Source organism: Dunckerocampus dactyliophorus, chromosome 8 (assembly GCF_027744805.1).
Source record: "Dunckerocampus dactyliophorus isolate RoL2022-P2 chromosome 8, RoL_Ddac_1.1, whole genome shotgun sequence".
Lineage (NCBI taxonomy): Eukaryota > Metazoa > Chordata > Actinopteri > Syngnathiformes > Syngnathidae > Dunckerocampus > Dunckerocampus dactyliophorus.
In genome coordinates, this window is record NC_072826.1 from 29,943,241 (window position 1) to 29,968,905 (window position 25,665).

At 41.4% G+C, this 25,665-nt stretch overlaps 1 protein-coding gene and 2 non-coding genes across 6 annotated transcripts in view; all 3 read left to right on the plus strand.

The window, feature by feature from the left end:
• LOC129186876 (FYVE, RhoGEF and PH domain-containing protein 5-like) overlaps window positions 1-24,302 on the plus strand; it is a 35,271-nt gene extending 10,969 nt beyond the window's left edge. The window contains exons 6-22 of one of the 4 annotated variants that reach the window (XR_008572312.1): window positions 1,455-1,606; window positions 1,706-1,862; window positions 6,569-6,659; window positions 6,741-6,791; window positions 8,469-8,527; window positions 11,180-11,251; window positions 12,359-12,427; window positions 14,231-14,314; window positions 14,507-14,586; window positions 14,651-14,747; window positions 14,814-14,951; window positions 15,073-15,175; window positions 18,151-18,290; window positions 18,362-18,487; window positions 18,572-18,726; window positions 18,910-19,203; window positions 21,682-24,302. Coding sequence is in view for 3 of the 4 variants with exons in the window: in XM_054785585.1 (XP_054641560.1) it covers window positions 1,455-1,606; window positions 1,706-1,862; window positions 6,569-6,659; window positions 6,741-6,791; window positions 8,469-8,527; window positions 11,180-11,251; window positions 12,359-12,427; window positions 14,231-14,314; window positions 14,507-14,586; window positions 14,651-14,747; window positions 14,814-14,951; window positions 15,073-15,175; window positions 18,151-18,290; window positions 18,362-18,487; window positions 18,572-18,726; window positions 18,910-18,946 (1,611 nt within the window). In the remaining variant the exon portion in view is untranslated. Of the gene's footprint in view, window positions 1-1,454; window positions 1,607-1,705; window positions 1,863-6,568; window positions 6,660-6,740; window positions 6,792-8,468; window positions 8,528-11,179; window positions 11,252-12,358; window positions 12,428-14,230; window positions 14,315-14,506; window positions 14,587-14,650; window positions 14,748-14,813; window positions 14,952-15,072; window positions 15,176-18,150; window positions 18,291-18,361; window positions 18,488-18,571; window positions 18,727-18,909 lie in introns of all 4 variants that reach the window. The other 3 variants (XM_054785585.1, XM_054785587.1, XM_054785586.1) reach the window with 3 other exon arrangements.
• trnas-cga (transfer RNA serine (anticodon CGA)) lies at window positions 16,832-16,913 on the plus strand. The gene has a single exon. It is a non-coding gene; the product is annotated as a tRNA-Ser (tRNA).
• trnas-cga (transfer RNA serine (anticodon CGA)) lies at window positions 17,153-17,234 on the plus strand. Its single transcript has one exon. It is a non-coding gene; the product is annotated as a tRNA-Ser (tRNA).
• Window positions 24,303-25,665: the final 1,363 nt, after the last annotated feature.

The window sequence follows — 25,665 nt, forward strand, 5'->3', positions numbered from 1 at the left end:
TGGCCCTAATGCTCGTCGTATTATTCAAGATTCAAGATTCAAGATTCAAGAGAGTTTTATTGTCATGTGCATGGTAAAACAGCAGTAATACCATGCAATGAAAATCTTATTCTGTTCATTCTCCCAAGAAAAGAAAGAAAACACAAGAAAGAATAAAAACATAAGAAACAAACATAAATACCAATAAATTAAGCAACAACAACAGAAGAGACATTAATACAAATAAATATACAAATATATAAATAAATAAATAAAGTGCTATGAGTGTGTGCGTGTGTTGCGTGCGGCGTGTGTGAGTGCTTCGTTGAGAAGCCTGATGGCCTGTGGGTAAAAGCTGTTTGCCAGCCTTGTGGTCCTGGACTTCAAACTCCTGTAGCGTCTGCCTGACGGTAGGAGTGTGAATAATGAGTGTTGTGGATGTGTGCTGTCCTTGATGAGGTTGTGTGTTCTTCGTAGGACTCTAGTTTTATAAATGTCTTGCAGTGAGGGGAGGGCTGCCCCAACAATGTTCTGTGAGGTCTTGATCACCCGCTGGAGTGCCTTCCTATCACGTGTTGTACAGTTACCGTACCAAACAGTGATGGAGGGGGTAAGGACACTTTCCATAGTGCATCTGTAGAAGCAACTCAGGATTGTGGTGGACATGCCAAATTTCCTCAGTCTTCTCAGGAAGTACAGTCTCCTTTGGGACTTCTTCATAATTTGTTGGGTGTTGTGAGACCAGGTGAGGTCCTCGCTGATGTGTGTGCCAAGGAACTTGAAGGTTTTCACCCTCTCCACCTCAGTCTCATCAATAAACAGGGGTCTATGCGGCTCCTTTTCCCTTGTTCTTGGGTCAATGATCATCTCTTTGGTCTTATCTGTATTGAGAAGGAGATTGTTATCACGACACCAAGCCGTATTATGTATTATGTATGTATTATGTATGGAAGTATTATGCCGCTATTGTTGACGGAAGTAGCGTTAGTTCCTATTTTTGGGCCCTGCGAAATCAATGCGTCCAGGAAAGACGTTCCGGCAATGTTTAAAATGATCAAAATACGGCAAAATACTGTAAGTATTACATGTTATCATGAATGTACTTGTTACTACGTGCTCTCAGCATGTATATACAACCATGAAACCTTGCTGGACGTTTTTTAGAGGGCTTTATAATCAAAATAGATGTGTCTCATCATGTGCATTGCCAGCTCCCTCATGCTGACCATTTTTTTCTCTTTAGAACGCACAGAAAAGGGGAAGACATGTGCTCATGTTTCACATAAGGATTGTGGATGATGGGCAAAATTCCCCAAAAAGTACCAACACTATAACACGTCCCATGCAATAACACCATTCATAAGATATACCGTCTTGCAAAAGTGCCGCACAGAAAGGCAATGAAAACACACAAGAGGAAATTGCGCCTTAATTGGAAGTGTGTTGATTCAAAACTCCCCCGACCCATGGCACAGGATTTTCGAGGAGCGGTCGGCGCCGCGGCCGGGGACGACGGAGAGCCTGCTTTGGATGACGGAAGACTTTGTGAGATCCTCAACGAGCTGCCTGATGTTTACCTCCTGCACCGTAGAATCCTCAACGAGCTGGAGGATGGAACCCGGCGCTGGTGAGACACTTGAAAATACTTCCTAAAGTACGTCACCTCTGCCATCCTCTGCTGCGCATGCTCATTGACAGCACCCAACTTCATCCTTCGCCGATTCAGGGAGGAGAGCCAGAGGATAGCAGACATCTTCCTCTGCAGGAAGGCAGAGTTTTTAGTCTTCACCACCTACATTGGACACTACGACAGAAGCATCAATCTGCTGGATGAGAGCTGCATCGCCTCGCCTGCCTTTGCAGCCATCGTTCGCCAGTTTGAGGTCAGTGACACAAGTGGGACGGGGCATTACCTCACCTCATTTGCATAGTGATGCAATGATGCACGCATTTGCATGTAACTGTAATGGAAGCTGTAGGAGAGGGTCAAAAAACACAACAAAATGTTTACAACTTTAAATGAACTTTCTTCTGTCGCTTGTTTTTGTCGATTCATGAAATGTCACAAACAAGACGGAGCCACCTGCACCCACCGGCCCACAGCAGCACCGCTGCTCATTGAGAAGAGCCTTTTTTCTTTTTTTTTTTCCTAGAAAGCCCACAATTTATTTCACTGATGATGATGTTCGTCAAGCACCTTCTTCTTCGGCCATTGAACGCACCATATTTATGAGCCATGACATACAAAAGTGAAACCTAATACGTTATGTTCTCCGACGCTGCCACAGATTAATACACAGGTGTCTAACTCATGGCCCAGGGTGCCAGATTCGGCCGCCATATCGTTATATGTGGCCAGCAAATTACTCACGTTAAAAAGAAATATATATTTTTGACAATTATTTCATTTTTTATTAATTATTGTTATTATTTCTTTTATTGTACAATTGAAATAAAAAAAATGTAAATGTGTGTGTGTGTATATATATATATATATATATATAGTATAAAAAAATGTATAATTATTATTTTATTGCATTATAAAATAATTTCAGTCATTTAAAAAAATCCAAAAGACACAATCTTTCTTGCTAAAAGCAACTGGAATTTCTCATTGAACAGGATTATACAGTCATTGTATACGTGAATTTCTGCTTGGCACCTTGACTTCTGACTTCAGTGTTAGTTAGTAAATACACAATCTAAGTAACTAATCCAGTGTGTAATAAGATCATGAGATGATTATGCATTTATATGGTTTCACACTTACAGGCGGCCCTCTGAGGGCAACCGTAACTGCGATGTGGCCCACGGTGAAAACCAGTTTGACGCCCCTGGATTAATCAATCTACCAAGTAGACGACAACCTGCCATGTTCTTTAACTTAAACACACATCTATGCCTCTGAACCAGTTCAAAACTCTCTTAACTAGATTTGTCACTTATCTTAGTATCTTCAAGGGTCTGATTACTAGCTAAGTCGCCAACACAGACCCTTTGCTACATCTTCTTATTCCCTGACTGACCAGGTGTGTATGAGGTGTGTTAACAAGTGGAGTTACACAGACAGTCCCATTAAAATGTGTTTATGAGGTCACGCCAAATCTGGTCACGGCGCTCCAACTTTATTTGTGGCGGGCTGTCAGTTGCCATTGTTCACTCGTGACACGAGCATTGTTGGCGCCCTAAATATGTCTCTCACACCTATGAAATGCGTTTCAAGTATAAAATGCGTCGGCATAATGCCTAATGAATGATAACGGAGGATGATGCATGATCACATGGAATCAGAGGTACGGTGCAGCCTCTGGCCTGGACGTCTAGCGGCTAGCAGACTGGACTCCAAGCCGAGTCACTGCATACAACTATGGTGCGTTCAAGGACCGCCGCAAAGTATCAGTGAAGCATAGGCACATAAATGTATAAAAAATGTGGGCTTTTTTTTTAGCAGGTGTACATGTATGCTGTATCTGCATTATCACGTATTTATATTTATTTTTTTCAGACATTGAGGCAGTGCGTATTTACAGCAGTGATGGACATATAGAGTGCAGATTTACATACGTGAGGGGGTCACAGAGCACAACTCATCAAGCATGTCATTAAATAAAATGAAATGAAAAGTGGGCTGTATACAGTGTTCCTTCGTTTATTGTAGGGGATGGGTTTACAAAATAGCCTGCAATAAGTGAAATCTGCCAAGTAGCCAACTATATTTTTTTAATATATGTTTTAAGGCTGTAAAAGCCCTCACCGTACACTTTTCTCACATTTCTCTCTTGTTTAAACACTCTCAAAGTTCAAATTTTGTTTGGATTTTAACGATCGACCTACTAGGTTGGACACAAGAAATTATTAAATGACTCCGACGTATTTCACTCTTCTGACTGTGCCTCGTCGTCCTGGCGCCGTTCCGCTGTACTGTAGCTTTTTTGTATCCATTTTAAAACATATTGCTCCCGTCCTGTGGTATTTTCCTCACACGGTTAGCTTTTTCTGTTTACAGTATTGGCAGTTAGCAAGCAGCTCACAAGGTTAGCTAGTTTGGTAGCAGTGACCACAACAGGAGACGGCACAAAGGAGATTGAAGACAATGAGACAGAAGACAATGGACGGTCTAGTGGGCCGTAGGACTGGGAAGATAATAAATGATTAATTAATCACACGATAGACGAAAATGAACTGGATAATCAATATATTGCCATGTGCACGCGTGTCTGTTTTCCTCGTCTATCGCCTCCAAACAGACAGGAAGAGGACACTCTGTGCATCGGTTTCAGCACCTTGGCGTGTTTGTTCCATAGAACAACAGCATGAATGGAGTGAGCCCTTTTGTCAGTCATTCAGTCTCTTTGTCTCGGTGGGTGGGGGCGAGGCCGTTAGCATACACACACAGAGTGCAGAAGAGTAACATAGTGGACATTAAATAAGGAGATTGCAATATATTGTCATATCTTTTTTATATTTTTTCATCTCGTCTCATTCACGTCGACCCAGTCTTGTGTATCATCTCTTGAATTGTCTCCAGACGCCCCAGTTGCCAACTTATGGTGAATGAGATGCCTTGTCTGCGGGAAAAAAACGTCCTATTTTCGTAAAAACATATATATATAGATTTTTGAGCAACAGTATGCAAATTTATGAGTATGCGCCTTACTGTAGAAAGCTTTCTCCACAGTTTGAAATAAGCTCGTACGTCTACAACAACATTGGAGAGTGAATTCTTTCAAAGGGTGCCTGTACATGCATTGTATTCCCTCCGGAACCTCAAAGGGCAGACGTCAACTGTGCTTTTTTTTTTCTTTCTTTCTTTTCAGTTGGCCCAGTTGCAGCCGACTTTTAATGCGGTTGACATTTCAATGGCTGCACACGTGCATTCTGCACACTTTCCTGTGTTGGAAAGGTCTTTTGGTCATAAAGAATGGTGTGACAGTGTAGCTCTTATTCAGCTGTAGACCACATCACCGCAGCGGAACATGTATTCATGATTGTATTTTAACATTTGCCACGGTACTAGCGGGAGTCATGGTTAGAGACAGTGCCAAGGAGTAATGGAAAGCACTAGAAAGACTCCAAATTAAGACATGCCATTTCATTCAAGCATTCTCAAACCGGGGTCCATGAAATCTAAGAACCATGAATTAATTAATGCAATCCTTATATGACCTCTGTTGCTATTCTGTATTGAAATTCAAATGAAATCAAATGAAATATGCCTCCTAATATAATGGGAGGGGAAACATTAGCTCTAAAAAAAAAAAAAAAAAAGTTTTCTCTCATCTGTCTCTCAATACCGTTTTGCACATTCAGTCAGAGGACTTGAATTGACCCACAGTTAATGTGGTGTTCCAGTGTGAGTTCACGACAGTCGTCGCTCGCTATGTCACTCCTTCAGTCTATCGCGTTTTTTCAAACATTCACTCATTCATAATCACTACTTTGTGGTTGGATATTGCCTATTATGAGTAAAAAATATATGCACATTTAAGCAAATTTACCTAAATGAATCATTTTCAAGCATAACAATGGCTAAGCAAATTAATTCAATGGATTGAAATACAAATACAAGGCAGAAGACGTGTTAAAATTGTGATAGTAGTATTCCACATTGGTCGCTAGGTGTCTAACTAACACGGGCTACTGTTGCGGCTGTAACCCACGACATCACTTCCTGTCCTCCACACAGAACACATTGACTGCACCACACGAGAAAGGGTTTTATTTGTCTTAAATGTGTTATTTTCTCTTATTATGTCTTCCATGTTGGGTAATAGGAGTGTAAAGGTGACTATAGGGGTGTTATTTCATGTCTAATGTTAAAAAGCGTATTTAGGTCATTAATGTCTCATTTTCTCTTATTATGTTGACTATATTGGGTAACAGGAGTGTAAAGGTGGGTATAGGGTTGTTCTTTCATGACTAGAGGGCTCTAATAATGTTAAAAAGCGTATTTAAAAGGTCATTAATGTCTTATTTTTTCTTATTGTGTCTACTATATTGGGGAATAGGAGTGTAAAGGTGACTATAGGGGTGTTATTTCATGTCTAGAGGGCTCTAATGACGTGAAAAAGCGTATTTAGAAGGTCATTAATGTCTTATTTTTTCTTATTATGCCTACAATATTGGGTAATAAGAGTGTAAAGGTGACTATAGGGTTGTTATTTCATGACTCGGGGGCTCTAATAATGTTAAAAAGCGTATTTAGAAGGTCATTCATGTCTTATTTTCCCTTATTATGTTTACTATATTGGGTAACAGGAGTGTAAAGGCAGCTATAGGGTTGTTCTTTCATGTCTAGAGAGCTCTAATAATGTTAAAAAGTGTATTTAGAAGGTCATTAATGTCTTATTTTCTCTTATTATGTCTACTATATTGAGTAAAAGCAGTGTAAAGGTGACTATGGGGTGTTATTTCACGTCTAGAGGGATCTAATAAGGTTAAACGTGTGTTTAGTCATAACAGGTTTTCCATGCTCAAACTATGAAAATATTCCATTTATAAATAAAGAATCCTACCTGGTGGAAATTCACTGATCATGGTCAGGTATGGAGGGATTGCTGTATTACAGAGTGTTTTTTTGTCTCCACAGCAGCAGAGTCCGTCCGGCCAATCCATCTCTCTCAAGCAGCAACTCCTGCAGGTGATCGTGCGTGTGGCTCAGTACCGCATGATCCTGACAGGTGACCCAAATGTTTCTTTTCATAAAGTTAACTTAAAAAGAAAAGCAGTTTGAATGAACTCGTCCTCACTCTTGCTTTCAGATTACTTGAACAACCTCTCCCCTGATTCACAAGAATATGAGGACACCCAAGGTACACTTAAAACACGTTGAAAAAAAACAGTATGGACACACGCTCACATGGGAGTCTTACTGTAGCTTAATGGGGACTTCCTTTCATCCGGCATGGGCAGGTGGTCATCGGAGAGCCAATTTAGGTGTTTTATACGAGAGCCAGCAGTGGACTTTTCCCCAATGACTGGAATTCATCAGCGTGGTAGCGAATATGAAAACAAGGAAGTGTAAAACGTGCCAAAATATTCTGTGACTGTCTTGGATGAAAGTGCAAGGAGGAGTTCGACATTTGCGGACCGACTTTCAGGCCATGTTCACACAAACATGGGCACTTTCATTTAAAAAAACGCGCATTTTTGTCCTGCCCACATAAAAACACATTCACTGGCTGTGCAATCAGAAGCCTGAAAAAGCTGACTTGGTCTTGCATTCTGACACTTCTGTTCATCAATATAGTGATATACAATCCTGATCAAAATGTTAAGAGCAGGTGAAATATGTGAGGAATGTACATTTTGCACTGTTGGATCTTAAGGAGGTTCTAAGTAGAGCTTCAAAATGCAAAAAGAACAAATGGGAGTGAGACAAAAAAGTAATAGTAATAAAAGTAATTTATTGCAAAGAAGCATTAAAGTGAAATAGGCTGTTCATCAAAAGTTGAGGAGCACAGCCTTTAAAAGGCAAAATGCTGACAAAAATGCAGATTGAGAAGTGGAAGGCCCAAAACAATGTCAGCGGAGTATCCCACTGGCTGTCCGTCAAGACACGGAACCATCCTCGGCCCAAATGAAGGTTGTTACCGGTACCGAGTGCAGACGCCATCTGCCAGAGAAGAAACAACATCTTCAAAGGCCTGGTCGCCTTCAAGGTTTGGAATTAGGTTTGGGACATTGAAAGGTGGAAGGAAGTTTTATTCTCCCTTGACGGTCCTGATGACTTCCAACGTTACTGGCATGACAAGGAGATCCCACCTGAGATGTTTTCCGCAATCACGATCCTTCAGCGGAACAATGGAGCTTCAGGTGGCACAGGGGTGTCAAACGGCAGCCAGCTAGTGGAGATGTTGCATCCCTCATGATTGAAGGCCCTCGTCCGTGTGGTAATGACTGGCTTTTTCAACAGGACAACGCTGCACTTCACAGAAGAATAAAATCACTCGTTTGGACCATCCTGCGTGTTCCCCTCTTCTAAACCCAATGGAGAACATTTAGGGATGGATTTACAAAAATGGACGTGAGTTCCAGACAGTGAATCCATCTTCCCCACCTGGAGCAACATTCCCACTAGCCTCCTGGAAACACTGGCATCAAGCACACCCAAAGCCAACAAGAATGGCACAGCTACTCATTACTCACTCCTTTTTTTACACATTTTATTCCTATTTTAGTTTTTTTTACAACAGCCTATTTCACTTTAATGCTTCGTTGCTATGAATTGCTTACGCTAAACATTTTTGTCTCACTCCCATTTCTTCATTTTGCATTTTGAATCTCTACTTAGAACCTCCTTAAAATCCAACAGTGCAAAATGCACATGCTTGACATGTTTCAAGAGCTCTTAGTGTAGTGTATTACATGTACGAGGCCGTGTACATTACCTTTAAAATCAGCAAAACAATCAAAGTTAACCTTGAGCTTTGCTCCCCATTGGCTACAGCACTTTAATGCCAGCATGATTTTTGGTTGTCTTTATTCAGCTGCCATCGTGATGGTGTCAGACATTGCAGACCAGGCCAATGACAGTTTGAGACACGGGGTGAGTATCAGGTCCTTTACCTCCAAGCTGGAGTGACTGAAACCTGAATTCTGTGCTCCATGTTCCTCCTGTACAGCAGGGGCGTCCTTTGTCCAGCGAGGGCCACATAGTGAAAAATGAAAAATGAAAGGTTGCAACTTTGCCACTTTGATATTTTGTAAAGCAACACGTAGATATGCTAAGAGGTTATATAGATTTCAAGAAAACACTGCATCTCAGCTTTGTCATACCGATGAAAAAGCATATTTGTCTCAACTTCACTCTTTGCTTTTTTCCCCTCATTTTTGCTGTTTTTTTAATGTTCCAAATATTTAAACTTTCTTCTTTACAACATCTTTGCAAATGTTCTTCTTGTAGTATAATATTATGACTTCATTCCCCAAATATTTTGTCTTTATTCTCATCGTATTTTGATTTTATTCCCGTAATGTTTTCACTTTATTCTCATATTATTTGGACTTTATTCCCGTAATATTTAGACTTTATTTCCGTAATATTTAGACTTTATTCCTGTAATGTTTAGACTTTATTCCCATAATATGTTGACTTTATTACCGTAATATTTTGACTTTATTCCCATAATATGTTGACTTTATTCCCGTAATATTTTGACTTTATTTCCATCATATTTTGACTTTATTCCCCTAATGTTTTGATTTTATTCTGATAATATTTTGACTCCATTCCTGTAATATTTTTACCTTATTCCCATAATATTTAGACTTTATTACGATAATGTTTTTACTTGGCTGCACGGTGGTCTAGTGGTTAGCACGTTGGCCAATACAGGAATAGCCTGGAGATCGGGAAGACCTGGGTTCGATTCTCCCCTGGGCATTTCTGTGTGGAGTTTGCATGTTCTCCCCGTGTGCGCGTGGGTTTTCTCCGGGTACTCCGGCTTCCTCCCACATTCCCAAAAACATGCAGGTGAGGTTAATTGGCGACTAAATTGTCCATAGGTATGAATGTGAGTGTGAATGGTTGTTTGTCTATATGTGCCCTGCGATTGGCTGGCCACCAGTCCAGGGTGTACCCCGCCTGTCGCCCGAAGTCAGCTGGGATAGGCTCCAGCATGCCCCCGCGACCCTAATGAGGATGAAGCGGTATAGAAAATGGATGGATGGATGTTTTTACTTTATTCTCATAATATTTTGACTTTATTCCCATAATATTTATACTTCATTCCTGTAATATTTTCAGTAATATTTTCACTTTATCCCCATGATATTTAAACTTTATTCCCATAATGTTTTGATTTTATTCAGATAATATTTAGACTTTATTCCTGTAATATTTTCTGTAATATTTAGACTTTATTTCTGTAATATTATGACTTTATTCGCATAATATATAGACTTTATTCCTGTAATATTTTCTGTAATATTTAGACTTTATTCCTGTAATATTTAGACTTAATTCGCATAATATTTTGGCTTTGTTCCTGTAAAATTTTGGCTTTATTCTCGTAATGTTTTGCCTTTATTCCTGTAATATTTTGACATTATTCTCATAATATTGTGACTTTATTCCCATATCTGGAGAAAGTCTTTCCAGGAGAGTGGAAGCTCTTCACGTTCCGCTTGTCAGGCGTCTCATTACTTTTGTTGTATATCACCATAAAAGCTTTGCCAACGTGCAAATGACCAAACGGGAAAAAGTGCACTGTGGTGGCATTTCAAGTCGGATGGACTACAGCAGGCAAGCAGAACAAGCGATGATTTATTTCCTTCCCTTAATGAAGAATGTGTGCGACTCTTCACGGCTCAGAAGATGCCGACAAAGCTGACGGGGCAGAACGCGAGCGACCTCCAACAACACGGTGCTGCTGGGAGATGACACATGCGCGAGTCCTTCTCACACGAGCTGTTTTGAGTCAAGGAGCAGCCGCAGAAAGCCTCACCTTTGCAAAATCAAGTCTCCAAATCCACCAACAGTCACTTTCAGTCGCCTTTCAAGGTCCAATATTGTTGTATTTGTCAACAATTTTAAATGAAAAGATGCCATAATGGTGGATTGGGAGTGAGTTGCCCGCATTCTAGCCTTGATGCTGGAATTTAGACAGCTTTAAAGCATTTTTAGTAAGCCCTGCTGGGAATGGGTACACGCCATTTTGTGCGTCTGCAGCTTTAATGCTAATGAGCTGTGTTTGTCCACGTCCACTTTATCACTTTTTACATAGACTCTGTAACTTGTAATGGATGTCATATATCACATACAACAATGTCACATTAAGGAGCCGGACAGGAGGTCACAAATGTTAGCAACGCTAGCGTAGCTATGTGATGCTAAAGTGCTCACATTGCACGCACATGTCAACAGCAACGTTGTGCTAGGTTAGCCTGTTCGCATAAAGAAAACAAAAAGATCAAACTTACAGCTCCCACGTCTGTGGCTGACTGACTTCAGGCTGCATTTTAAGATGTGTCGTGAAGCCTGCTATTTTTTTTAGAGAGTGCACTTCATCCACTTTCTGCATATACACTGTAACAACAACATGACATTATGCAGTGGGACAGGAGACAAACATTAGCAACACTAGCATAACTAAGTGATGCTAAAGCGCTAACGTGACACTCACGTTTGAACAACAGTGTAATTCATTGATTTTGCCCATTCCTCGTAGCGTCTTAAAAACTGTGTTTGTTGTGTCAGGAGAACCTGCTGCGTCTGGTCAACATCGAGTACAGCGTGCACGGCCAGCGGGACCTGCTGCAGCCTGGTCGGGTATGACTCCAACAACTTTGCATTGTTCCACTCCGCCCTAAGCCACGCCTCTTTTAGCCTTTACAGTTTACACAATGACCCAAGCTGGCCTTCTGCAAATCTGAACCAGAGTGTAGAGGGGAGGAAGCCACCTGCTGTGGCCCAGCAAGGTGCACTATATTCGGGCGCACGCACTGAGCAGATGGTGTGACGCTATGGAGGTCAGGAGAACCAGAGTATAGAGGGGAGGAGCCACCTGGTGTGGCCCAGCAAGGTGCACTGTGTTTGGGCTCAGCCGGTGTGACGCCACGGAGGTCTGTGGCAAACATTTTGTAGTTTTCAAACATCGCGGCGCTGGCATTTCAAGTGGCTGATAAGGTTTTTTGTGTGCTCCGTAGGTTTTTCCCCCCGCATCGCGGAGCATTTTGTACAATGTGCTTCCTCTTAAAGTGAATGTTTGTCTACAAGTGAGGAACTTATGACAGGCTATTAACGTCACAGGCAAGAGAAAAAAGAAGCGCTTGATTTGCTCACCCCACACAGTACGGGTGATTTTGCCTCATTGGAGTATTATATTTTTGTATTAATTATTGGTTATCGAAGCGGGCCGCACGTTGGCCACACAGTCAAGAGATCGGGAAGACCTGGGTTCGAATCTCTGCTGGGCATCTCTGTGTGGAGTTTGCATGTTCTCCCCGTGCGTGAGTGGGTTTTCTCCGGGTACTCCAGTTTCCTCCCACATTCCAAAAACATGCATGCATGTGTGAATGATTGTTTGCCCTGAGATTGCCTGGCGACCAGTCCAGGGTGTGCCCCGCCTCTCGCCCGAAGTCAGCTGGGATAGGCTCCAGCATACCCATGACCCTAGTGAGGATAAGCGGCATAGAAGATGGATGGATGAGCTATTTTGAATGTTATCGGTTATCCGTGTGACATCATAATTCCCTCATATCAGCATGATAGTTACCCCTACTGTATCCTGGATGCCTTTAAGTGTTTCTTAGTGTGTGAAAGTGTTTTTGTGCCGTTTGTGGGGGTCTTGGAACTCAAGCGCTTGCATCTACTGTAAAAATTTTAAATGTGTGTTGTGATCACTTTTGAGCAATAGTGTTTTTGTGTGTGTGTCAGGTTTTTGTGAAGGAGGGCACCTTGATGAAGGTCAGCAGGAGGAGCCGACAGCCTCGTCATCTGTTTCTGGTGAGCGCTGCTTCCTGTTTGTGCTTTACGTGCTACGCTGATGTTGACATGACTTTCTGCCTGCTTCAGTGTCATGTGCTCTAGATGCGTTGGTTGGTATGTACTGTATCTACTGTATACACATAGACAGAAGGCAGGCCGTTTCCCTCTGGTCTATTTCTACAGTCTATGCCAGGACCGCTCTATGAAGAGCCTGTTTTCCTGACAGGATGTTTCTGGATGTTGACTTCCTGAGGCGCTGACAGCACAGGGAAGATCAAAACTTCCGAACCAGCTCCTCCTGGTTTAGATTGTGCTCTTCACTTGTTGGGTGTTCTGTAGTACAGTACCGTACAGTAATCCTTTGCCACTTGGCGCTTTGAAATTTGCAGCTTCGCTCTATCACGGTTTTTCAAAAATAAATTCAAGAATAAATCATTCTGTTTCTTGGTTGAATACGGCCGAGTATTAGTCACAAAATATGCATATTTTTAGGACATTTTACATATTTTTTCACCAAAATGTAGCATGTTCAATCATAAAAATGGCTAAATGAAGTACAAATACAAATATAAGGCGTTCCCTCGTTCATAGCGGCTAATTGGCTCCAGACCCGACCTCGATAAATTAATTTCCACGATACAGGATTCATTGTTAATAAATGGAATATTTTTGTAGATACAGCATAGAAAACCTGTTTATGACTTTCTAAATATGCTTTTTAACATTATTACAGCCCTGTAGACAAGAAATAACACCCCTATAGTCACCTTTACACTTGCATTGTGCAACTCATATGCCGAGCGTAATCTAGCAAGCTAAGCAGTTAGCCTGGAATTTATTTCTTCTAAACTTAAGCAGCCATAGGAGGATAACTTTTTTCCTACTCTATCACGTGGGACATACCATGGCTGACTTCATATAGTGTTAAGGTAATGTCATGTAAGCTAATGTCTCAATGCTTCCTGTCATTACTGCCGCCTAGTGACCACAATGCCACATACCACTTGCATTTACGTATGTTTGGACTAATAATACTCCATAGTCTACCACTAAACAGCCATCATTCATTCATTTCAGAAAAAGTGCAACCTTCCAAGGCATGTAGTACTGTACGCTGGTCACTAGGTGTCAGTCATGTTACTGTAATGTTGGCTGAGACACTCAAGCACCAGACCTGATGGCTTGTATTGCAGCTTTGAATGATCTCACAACAGGCACTCTAATCCCTATTCCCATAGCCCATGCCAAGATAAAATCCCACAGCAGGGAAATTCACTTGTTACAGCAGCAAGCAAGATACGCAAGTAAAGAATACCTAGTGACTACAACATAGTTCAGGTGGTGCAGGTGTTGTAGAGCCTGACAGTGGTCGCCTCTAGTTTTTAGTGTTGTGTGTGCATACATATGTCAATTTCAAATATTTCTCCAGTTTTGTTGAGAAGAGTAGTTGTATTTTGGTTTATTTTGTTTTACTTTAGCTGTGTGAAAACGTACCACATTTGGGACTTTAGGAATAAAGGCTTAGTGTGTTCTCCATGACCAGCGTTGTGGATTATCCTAAATGAGCTTTTCTTTGGAGCACAGTTAGTGAATGAAGTGCACTTTTGTCCCCATATCTGACTGATTTTTGGTATTATTCAATTGTTTCTTGCCTAAATGTCTTCTACAGTATGTGTGCTAGAGTCAAACAGTGAGGTCAGTATGAGATCCAATACAAGAGCTTACAGTACCACCTGGTGGACAATAGCCGCACGTGCAACATTTGGAACGGCCGGAACATTTGCCGTCCTTCCAACGATTCTGCTGTCTTTGTGTTTCCAGATGAGCGATGTGCTGCTTTACACCTACCCACAACAGGATGGCAAGTACAGACTGAAGAACACGCTGTCGCTCACCGGGCTGAAGGTCGGCGTCACATGACGTTTACGTGACATTACCACCTTGACAGAAATCACTGATGCTTGTCTGTCAATATTGTGCAATTTTCCAATTTGTTCAGAAAAAAGAAGTGAAAAATATCGCTTCATGTGGATTTTTTCTTCATGTTGCAACCTGCCACTAATTACAATGAAACTAACTCCACTTGTGTGCTTTTAGGTTACAAAACCCATCATGGAAAACGTCCACAACGCATTGAGGATGGAGGGGACAGACATTTCCATCACTTTGTCTGCAAGGTGTGTGTCTGATGCTCATTATTTCAAGTATTTATCTAGTAAGGGTGCGTATTCATTTGCTCAGCTCCTTCCTTGAACGAGAGGACTGGTTTTCCGCTTTGAGTCGCACTGTGAGTGAACATGCCCGAGGATGTGCGCCCTCCGACAACTGCTCAGGAGAGGTGCGCACGTCTCTTTAGCGCCACTGCCCTTGCCGTCGCTCTCTACTGATGTGTGTGTGCGTGCAGGTCAGAGATGGTCTTGGGCTCACGTTAGGAGAAAAGCCCCCCACGCTCGTCCCGGTGTCCCAAGTCATGATGTGCATGAACTGCACTTCGGACTTCAGCCTGACTCTGCGTAGACATCACTGCCACAGCTGCGGGAGGGTACGTCACCATGCAGATAACACATCACAGGAATGCACATGAACAAAGCTACTGCAGCTGCTCATAATAATAATAATACTAACTGTGAAGTGTCCCTGTGGCGGCCCTCCTGCTGCCACAGATTGTGTGTAGGAGCTGCTCCAAGAACAGATATCCACTCAAGTACTTGAAGGACCGTATGGCCAAAGTGTGTGACCACTGTTACAAGGAGCTGAAGAAGAGAGGTGCGAATGCTAAACGTGCTGTTTATTACAATTACATAAGTCCACTTTACAGAACTACTTGAATTCTACTGAAATCAACACCACACACACTGCACAGAGCACATGAAGGAGAAATCAAATAAAAAGATCAAATACAACTAGATTACTGCAATGTCTGAAGACACTGCGTGTGACTTCTCAAGCCTATTGAGGTGGGGAAAAACAAAAATAAGCATAAAAAGGAATAATAAAAGGAAAAGAAGGAATACAAATTGTATGTGAGTTATACGGGTATTCAAGACTATGACATCATGAAAGACAAAATACGTATGACTTACAGTACGTTAAATGTTAGAGGTGGCCTTAATGTCTGGATTGTGCGGAACGATTTGATGTTGGAATTGTTACAATTGGTTGAAAAATGTTGAAGTACTTGAGTAATTGAGATCAAAGGAATATCCATCCATCCGTTTTCTATGCTGCTTATCCTCACTTATCCTCGCGGGGGTACGCTGGAGCCTATCCCAGCTAAGTTTGGGGGAGAGGCGGGGTACACCCTGGACTGGTCGCCAGCCAATTGCAGGGCACATATAGACAAACAATCATTCATACCTATGGACAATTTAGAGTCGCCAATTAACCTAACATGCGTATTTTTGGAATGTGGGAGGAAGCCGGAGTACCCGGAGAAAACCCACACACGCACGGGGAGAACATGCAAACTTCACACAGAAATGCCCAAAAGAGATTTGAACCCAGGTCTTCCGGATCTCCTGACTGTGCGGCCAACATGCTAACCACTAGACCATCGTGCAGCATCAAAGGAATATCCTTAAGTTAATTACTTTTTAAATATGAAAAATAGATATCCCTAACTGTGCTTAATGATTTGATGTTGGGATTGTTTGAAAAATGTTGAAGTAGTGAAGTACCGAAATCAAGATCAAAAGAAATGAGAGTAATTAAGATCAAAGGAAAAGTTGGAATGTGGGAAAAAGTAGTACATTTTGGAATGTTAGTTTGAAGCGCTGGATGTGTGGAATGATTTCATGGTGGAATGGTTTGACTGGCTTGAGAAATGTGCGAATGGGGGAAGTTTGAAGAATGGCCCATTCATTTTCCATCGGGAAGAATTCTGTGGAATTTTTGGACTTTTGGAAAATCTGGGAATTTTTAGAAAAAACTGAAACGGTTGCATATGATTCCCGAACGAGCTGAACGATTTGCTTGAATGGTGTGAATTGGTTGAAAAATGAAGGAGGACAAAAAAAACGCGGAATTGATGAACAAATCGTGGAGAAACTTCTACAGTATGTGTGAAAGCCCTGAATGAAACAAAATAGTCATGAAAAAGAGAGAACACTCCTTACTTTTATCCCTGTGGTTGCCCTGCGCACTGGAAGGGGCTTTGCAAGGGAGGGAGAGACCGGAAGCCGCCTAATGACCACTGTCCATTTCATAAGAGCAGATCCTTTCACGTCAGGGAACGATATGCAGTTTTTCGGGATTCCCTGGTGGTCCTGGAGAATAACCCTTGTACGTAATCATAATCATACATAGAAGGGCCTTGTAACCACCAAACATCGTAAGACAAGGACCGCCTGTGTTGGCGACACGATGCTACAACTGCCAAGCGTCAAGATCAACAAATTAAATGCAGGGGTGCGGGTGGCTGTGGCTGCGATGGCCGAGAGGTTAAGGCGTTGGACTCGAAATCCAATGGGATCTTCCCGCGCAGGTTCGAACCCTGCTCGCAGCGTTGGTTTAGCTTGCTTTAATTTGTCACGCCGAGGAGTCACTTTCAGAGCCTTTTACGACGTCCTATTTCACTTCCGTAGTTAATGGCTTTCCTTTTCCTTGGCACACTGACATCAGATGAGTATGCCTTATGCTTGCAAGATATCACAAGTATTGATTAAAAAGATCAAATTTGACATATTGTTTGCCTAAATGATTTGGCGTATTCTAGAAATAAAATGTATTGATCCTGCTTAAGTGGCTGTGATGGCCGAGAGGTTAAGGCGTTGGACTCGAAATCCAATGGGATCTTCCCGTGCAGGTTCGAACCCTGCTCGCAGCGCTGATGTGTCTTCCTTTAAATACTGTATATGTGTTTCTTGCAAATAAAATATTAACAATTGCATATAAATAGATAAAGTAATGCGTCTGTGTAGGCTCTCAGTCGTACAGGAGTTGTCCATCGAGGAAAAGGCTTCTTGAGACGTCATCTGTACTTCTGTGTAGAAGGTGTCGGACGTTTCGCTCCTCATCCGAAGAGCTTCGTCAGCAAACTAATAAGTGCTGGTAGCTTAAGGCCTAAGCTACCAGCACTTATTAGTTTGCTGACGAAGCTCTTCGGATGAGGAGCGAAACGTCCGACACCTTCTACACAGAAGTACAGATGACGTCTCAAGAAGCCTTTTCCTAGATAAAGTAATGTCAATAAAATGCCAGTAATATTCGAAGACATGTAAATAATTCAAGTAATATAAATAATATGCAAATCACAATTTAGTTTTATCTTGCAATTAAAGTATTATCAATTGAATGTAAATAAGTAAAGTAATGTCAATAGAATACAAATAATAATTTAACACTTTAGTTAATCATTAGTTTTAGCATAGCAACAAATATTAAATGTATATATTTCTTGCAAAAAAATCAATAAAATACAAATAATAATTTAACACTTTAGTTAATAATTCGTTTTAACGTAGCAAAAAATATGAAATATATATATATATTTCTTGCAAAAAAAATCAATAAAATAAAAATAATAATTTTACAGTTTTTTTTGCAAATAAAATATCAATAAAGTATTATAAATAAAACACAAATAATAATTCAACAGTTTAATTAATAATTTGTTTTAGCATAGCAAAGGATCTCAAAGTATTAGTTAGTTGGTGTTATGGTGTCTCAATTGCCCCCAAAAAAGAAGCCCATCCTGAGTTTCACTTGAAGTCACGGTTGTTTAAAATGTCTCCGCACTGCAGGAGAAGACACGTCTGCGCTCCCGGCCAAGAGCAGCCCTCGTCTGAGCCGCGCCAGTCGCCCTCTCTCTTCCGTCTTCCAAAGCATCCATCCTCCAAACATTTGGAGGCATCGCAAAGGCACCCTCTCCTTCAACCACCAGGTGCACAAGCAAGGATCGGTTGCGCGCCGCTAAAAGAGCCAGAAGTGACACCAGCCTGTCGCCTTCCGCAGGTGAGCACGTCTGACGGGGGCTCCATGAGTGGCAGCTTGCATCGCAGCAAGAAGAGCAAGAGGAACTGGAAGAGACTGTGGTTCCTGCTGAAAGACAAGGTCCTTTACACCTACAGAGGCCAAGAGGTGAGGGGATGCATGCATTCCCCTTTGACCTTTTTGTCACGCCGTGAAAGGTGCAGAAAGCAGCCATCGTGTCTGTCTGCGCAGGAGAAGGTGGCGTCGGAGAGTTTGCCCTTGTTGGGCTTCACGGTGAAGTTACCCGACAACCTCGGAGGCGACCAAGAGGCCAACGTCTTTCAGCTGTACCACAAAAACACTTTGTACTACACCTTTAAAGCAGAGGACAACCACACGGCCCAAAGGTGAGAAACATGCTGCTCCGGCGTGATCGTGTTTTCAGTGTGGGGGTGGAATGCTGCAAACACTTGTAATCATCAATATCTGATGATCATTTCCATGTATTGATCCTGCACAGTGAGAGATATGATATTGCGCACGTTGTCTTTATGTTGTTGTTAAATGTGTACAACCTGCTCATTACACAGGTGGGTCAACGCCATGGAGGAAGCCACCCTTTTATAGGACCACGCAGCGTGCCACGTGCCTCTTTGTGAGGGGGCACTGTCACCTTCTTTTGTTTTTGTGTCTTTTTTTTTCTTTAAACCTCCTGCCAGCAGGTGTGATGCTGTGCACCACCTGCCAAGTCATGTGACCTCTATCGCCATCCGCCGCTGGTCAGCACAGTAAAGTCCTAGAAAACAATGTTGAAAGACTGTGAAGCATTCAACGTTTTCACTTGAAAAAAAATACCCTCATCTTCAAGTATTACATTTGGAAAGGTATGTATTCTTTGAATTATATTTTCTAGGGCTGCACGATAATTATCGGGCTGATATCAGGGAATTATGGCATCATACAGATAAGTCTGACAATATTAAAAATAGTTCCAATAGCTGATAATTTAAAAAAAAAAGTGCTCCAATTAGGTGAGATTACCCGTGCTTTGCAGGGGTGAACAAATCAAGTGCTACTTTTTTCTCCTGCCGGTGACGTTTTAATCCACCGGAAATGCTAGCACCGCATTTGAAAAGTGCAAAAGGTTTGCCAGAGACCTCAGTGGCGTCACACCGGCTGCTCGGAGTGTGTGCTCGAATACAGTGCACCTTGCTGGGCCACGCCAGGTGGCTCCTTCCCCTCTGTACTCTGGTTCTCCTGATTGTAGTGATGTGGCAGTGATATTTGATTAGGACAAATCAACAGGTACACTTGGTCAGATCTGTATTTGTTCCAGTCCTTCTTACCTCTAGGTGTGCACAAACTACACTTAAATCCAAATTTTAAAAAGGTAGATATAAAATAGTATCATGTCGGTCTTGAGAAGAAGAAAGTTATCTGTATCAGTTTGGGAAAAAAAAGATATCCCGCACCTGTAATAATTTCCTTTCCTAAAGAAGCATCTGAAGTGCTATAATGGTTCATGCACAGTGGATTTTTTTGCACAGAAGCCGTAACAGAGTAAAAGTGCAATGTCAGCACAACAGTTATGTTTGGACTTGTTGATGTATTGAGCTTATTTCTAAGAGGATTCTATTAAAAACCAAGTAAAGGAGAAAGCATAACAATGGGAACCATCTGTGTCCTGCTAATGGCTGCTGGTCTCAATATTGACATTTGGCAGGCTATTATTGACTTGGTGGGTCTCTGTCCTTGCAGAAGGACACGCTGTATGTACAGCATATACAGTACGTACATGAATGCAAACATTGGCCCTACTGCACTCACACAGGCCCTTACGCACAAGTCAACAGTTTGTGCAGCACGGCCGGCAAAAGGCCACCCGTGCCTGTTCTGCTTCTCCTTTCTGCCACCCCCCCCACCCCCTGGCTTGCTGACCCAGAATATTGTTAAGCAGGGGGCCTTCTTTCTGGGGATCTTGAGAAGCTGCAGACAGACTCATCCCTACCCCTAACCCTCGAAATAGTGTTTATGACGTTCGAAATATGTTTTTTAACATTATTAGAACCCGCTAGACCTGAAATAACACCCCCATAGTCACCTTTACACTCTTATTATTCATTCATTACATGACATTGCAACTTTTATGCTGCAGGGACTCGAGACGGCCGCCAGCTAGCGAGCTAACCAGTTAGCCTCCAATTTATTTCTTCTAAACTTAAGAAGCTAAAAAGTTACCACTTCCACACGGGAAGGGAGGAGAACTCTTTTCCACCCCAATCATGTGGGACATGCCGTGGCTGACGTCAAGGCTTCATGCATTCCTGAGTTTGTAAACAGTACGTACAATATGTTTCAACAACACAACATAAAAAATGACTGAAGCGTGTCCACGCAAGTATTGATCCGATACCGATACTGCCAAAATGATATGGATATTAAATACAGATACAGTAATCCCTCGCCACTTCACACTTCAAACTTCTACTACATTTCTTTCAAAAGTATAGTCATGAATAATCACTAGCGTCCGTGTGGAGCAATCAAATGACTCCTTCCTGCCGCCATAAAGGATATCACTAACAAGGCACACCTTCAGCTCGTCTGGTAGCTCCACCCATTCAAGGAGAACCAAAATGAAATGAGAAGAAACAATGAGCCTAGATGGAGACACGAAATCAAAACAGAGAAACCAATAAGGTGCTCACCTGAGGCAGGATCACTGCACAGTGTGACAATTTTCTCTTATTATATCCACTATATTGGGTAATAGGAGTGTAAAGGTGACTATAGGGGTGTTATTTCATGTCAAGAGGCCTACAATAACGTTAAAAAGCATATTTAGAAGGTCATTAATGTCTTATTTTCTCTTATGTCCACTATATTGGGTAAAAGCAGTGTAAAGATAACTATAAGGGTGTTATTTCATGTGTAGATGGCGCTAATGTTGTTAAAAAACATATTTGAAAGGTCATTAATGTCTTATTTTCTCTTATTATGTCTACTATGTTGGGAAATACCTTGGTCGGCAGCAGGGATTCATTCCCACATCCGTTGAATTTGCTTCTCTGCAGACAAAGCTCGTTTTCTGTGTTTTTTGGTCAAAATCAGGTGTTTTTGCTGAAAGTACCCTATGTTCTACCGCCAATATCTAAAGACCCAAAAAGGCTCGAAACTAACTTTTTTTCTGATGAAAGAAGAGAGTCTAAAGTTTCAATGTTTATGTAGTCTTAAAACTCTGTCTTCTGTGGGTCTTGAAAGTTGAGCAAAAATGCCCAAAAACTGGCAGTATGGAGCTCTGTGCTCTGAACATGGCTGGCCGTCAATGGGTTAAAGATGGAAGTTTTTCTTACTACCCCCAGATCCCCTTGTCCTACACATTACGTAAAGCCGGAATGGAGCAGATGCACCACGGCCCAGTCGGGGGTCATTTCGGGGGGGAAAGAACACTGGCACATGTCCAAACAACTATTGGTACAATACGAGGGACCAAGTGACACTGTGGTGCCGCACAGAGAAGACACCACAGGACGCCACGGGCAGCATGAGGGTTGGGGCGCCCATGGGGAGGATTACACTTGACCTCATGGGGCCTTTAAATGACAGACACAACTGTTACATCCTCGTTGTACAAGACTACTTCAGCAAGTGGGTAGAAGCCTACCCCATCCCCCATGAGCAAGATTGTGTCAGAGTGGGTATGTAGATACGGGGCCCCACACACACTACACAGCCATCAGGGAACCAATTCCGAGTCAGCAGTATTCCAGAACATGTGCCAGCTACTCCTTTCCACCCACAATCAGACGAGCAGGTGGACACTTGCAGCCGCCGCTGAAAGGTGTCACTGGGACTGGGAGTTAATGCTGCCCTACACAATCTGGGCTTATAGAGCAACCAAACACGGTTCTACCGGACTGACCCCTAATGTGATACTGTTTGGTTGAGAAGTCACCGAGCCCGTGGGCTTAGTGGCTGGACAATAGTGCTCGTCATAACACTACCAGCTTGCGTGGAGAGGCCCTGGGAAAGACCTCTGAAAGGGTAAAGGCCCAGTATAAAGTTGATACCGCTGTGTGCTATTTAATTAAAAGCACCCAAAGAGTAAGGAGCAAAGTTCCTGCCAGTTTGTGATGGCCCGTACTTGACCACTTGGTGTACCAGATACAGAAGGGGTCATGACAAGTTCAAGGTCTACCACTCCCGGACCATGCTATGCAGCAGCTGGATCCTTGCAGGCTCCCAACGCATCAGCACCACTGGAGGTGTCACCCCCAGCTTCTGACAAAGAATATGACATCCGCATCGCACCTCTTGAGCTGTGGGACACCCCCCCTCCAACAGTGACCAAAGGGGACGATGGTTCCAGTCCACCTGTTTCAGTGTACCCTAGTCCATCTCCTGCACAGCCTCAGCAGAGTGAGGCTGCTACTCCACATTCAGTCTTCCCACCACGGCTTAGACCGCCAAGGACAAGGAGAGCACCTGATGTGTTTGGTGACTGGGTTAATCACTAAACATCGCTACCGATGCACTTCTACCTGAGTCAGGGTGGAGGCGGATCGCTGCCCTACTGAGTGGGGAAAAAAAAGTGTTTGTGAATCCATGGTGAGTTTGTTTACATGCACTTCAAGTAGCGCTATTCCTATTCTATGTGTTGCAAATTACGTGCCTTAAGAGTTATGGGAGTCGTGGCTGCTAAGATGCCTTTTGTGTGCTGAAACAACGACAGGCTTAAACATTCCACCATGTCGATCTTCCACCATGCCTCCAAGCACGCTACACTTTATGCTGACTGGCTTTAAAATAGAGCTGTCAATTGATTAAAATATTTTATCAGGATTCATTGCATTTTGTCCATAGTTAACTCATAATGAATCACATTTAATCACAGACAGAAAGAAGATTTTATCTATAATATGTAGGGATTGAAATCATTTTGTGGTGAATGATTTGATACGTCACCTCTCAACTACACAAACATGGCGGTGTAGGAGACAGAGGATGTTTACAGTGATTATAGCCAAGATTTGAGCCATGGGTCAATAGTTTTGGAGGAGAAAAGAAGGGAAAAACATTTGGAGATGGAATAGAGAACTTGCAGAACATGGACTTGCGCCTTAAGACATGCGGATGAAGATTGGTCGCCTTCAATACACAGAATGGTGAGTGTAAATTACTCTGGAGTTGCTTATCTTTCAGTTATTGTTTTAAATCAACTTCTTAATGAGAGTAAAGTAGTCTTCATAGCCTAATTTAGTTTATATTTTGTCACCACCCACCGTCACAATCATTCATATAACATGTATAATGCTTCGCAGCCTTGTCGCTATCATGGAATAGTGTTTAGAAGACATGATGTAAACAAGACATGACTTACTCTGTTCTGTGGCAACTTTGAAATAGTGGTGAGTGTTTTTTTTTTTTCCCGGTACTATTCCGTTGTTGGAATAGCATTCTTTTTCAAAATGCGTTTATAGTGTACTTTCGAGCCAAATGCTTCTTGGAAAGGTGTTCCTTTACAGCAGTAGCAGTCATCCGTGAAATGATCACTGCAAAAAAACAAACAACAAACTGGAGGCGGGTATCCGTCTGTCTCTGGTTTTCTACTTTGTCCAATGTTGTCTTAAACCTTCCTCTTTTAAAAAAGAAAACAAACAGTATCACTGGGATACTGTGAACATCCAGCAGCAGCACAACATTTTGTCATGACTACTATTTGGATGAAAAATATACTGAACCAAGTCCACCATCTACCTCGACAAGCGTTTGTTTACTCTGCTTTAGCTGAGAGGTGTCACTTTCGAAATGACACTTTACTACTACAAGGAGTTTGTCATGGCTGCCTCCTTGAACAATATGTGTCATTTATGCAAATTTACCCTTCGCTTTCAAAAGACTAACAATGTAGAACATAATTACAAACAATATATTTACTTTGTACACATAATCTGTACTCACAAAGACAAAACGTTTTAGAGCAATCATGCTTTGTTCATTCGTAAAACTAGTACAATTTAGAATTTTTTTAATTTATGCTGTAATAATTATTTACAGTAAATTAAAAAGAATACAAATTCAAAGGAGTAATGTGTTTTTTACTGTTTCGTTATTTTAATTGATCCATTATTATTTTTGTTTATTTCATTAAAAAAATCCTAGTACAAATATATTTTTTAATTACGTTGTAATGATTCTATATAATCAATTCAAAGGAATAAAAATTCAAAGGAATAATGTCTGACTAATTTCTTTATTGTTTCTTTATTTTAATTAATTATCGTTTCATTATTTTATCCATTTTTATTTATGCAATCAAGGGTTTATTTTCGTCCAAAAAAGTAGTCCAAATAATCATTTAAAAAGTTCTAATGATTATAATAAATTCAAAATTCTAATTCTATGACTGTTTACTTATTTTAATTGATCCATTATCCATTTTTTTCATTTTAAAAACTAGTACAAATAGGTTTTTAAAATTATGTTGTAATAATTAAAATAATAAATTAAAAGGAATACAAATTCAAAGGAATAATACATTTTTACTGTCTAATTATTTTAATCGATCCATTGTCCATTTATATTTTTGCAATGATATTTTTTTTCATTCGAAAAACTAATACAAATAATATATTTTTTTAAAAATTGTGTTCTATTTGTATATAATAACGTACCTCTTTGGGCCTTTTGAAACAGCGGCCTCTGGTGGGCAGCTGTGGAACTAAAAAATACTCACGATACATGTACTACAGCAAACATTTTTATTGTCGCAATCGTGTTTTTTTAACATGATAAATACTAGTACAAATAATTGTATTTGTTTACACTTAATAATTTCACGAACCTCTTGGCCTTTTGAAACAGACAAGTTCGATACGACACTAAACATTAGAATTGTTGCACACCCACACACACGCGCACGTGCGAACAGAAGACCTGAAACTGAGTCGGCCAAGCTGCGTGCTTCACTGCAGAAACGGGCAAATAGGACAGCCGCCCATTCTTTAAAGATGGTTTAAAAATCATTTACTGTGAAAACAAAAAACCTTTTTTAATCATGTGGCGTTAGGAGCTTGAATGTTAAATCGCGTCTGACTTGGATTAGGCATAAATATTTCCCAGCCTGATGGAAGTATACCTTTGGCTAAGTGTATCCCATTGGAAACAAACGTGTTTAAGTGCAAGTCAAACGAGTCATTCAAAATGCATGTGTTTGAATAGGTTTATGATCTGGATGGCTGTTTCCCTATGATTTAACGCGGGGAAAGTCACTTTACCGTGTTCCACTGCTTAAGTGTGGCTGATTATCGTAGATTTCATCATATTTTTGGAAATGAAAGAAAAAA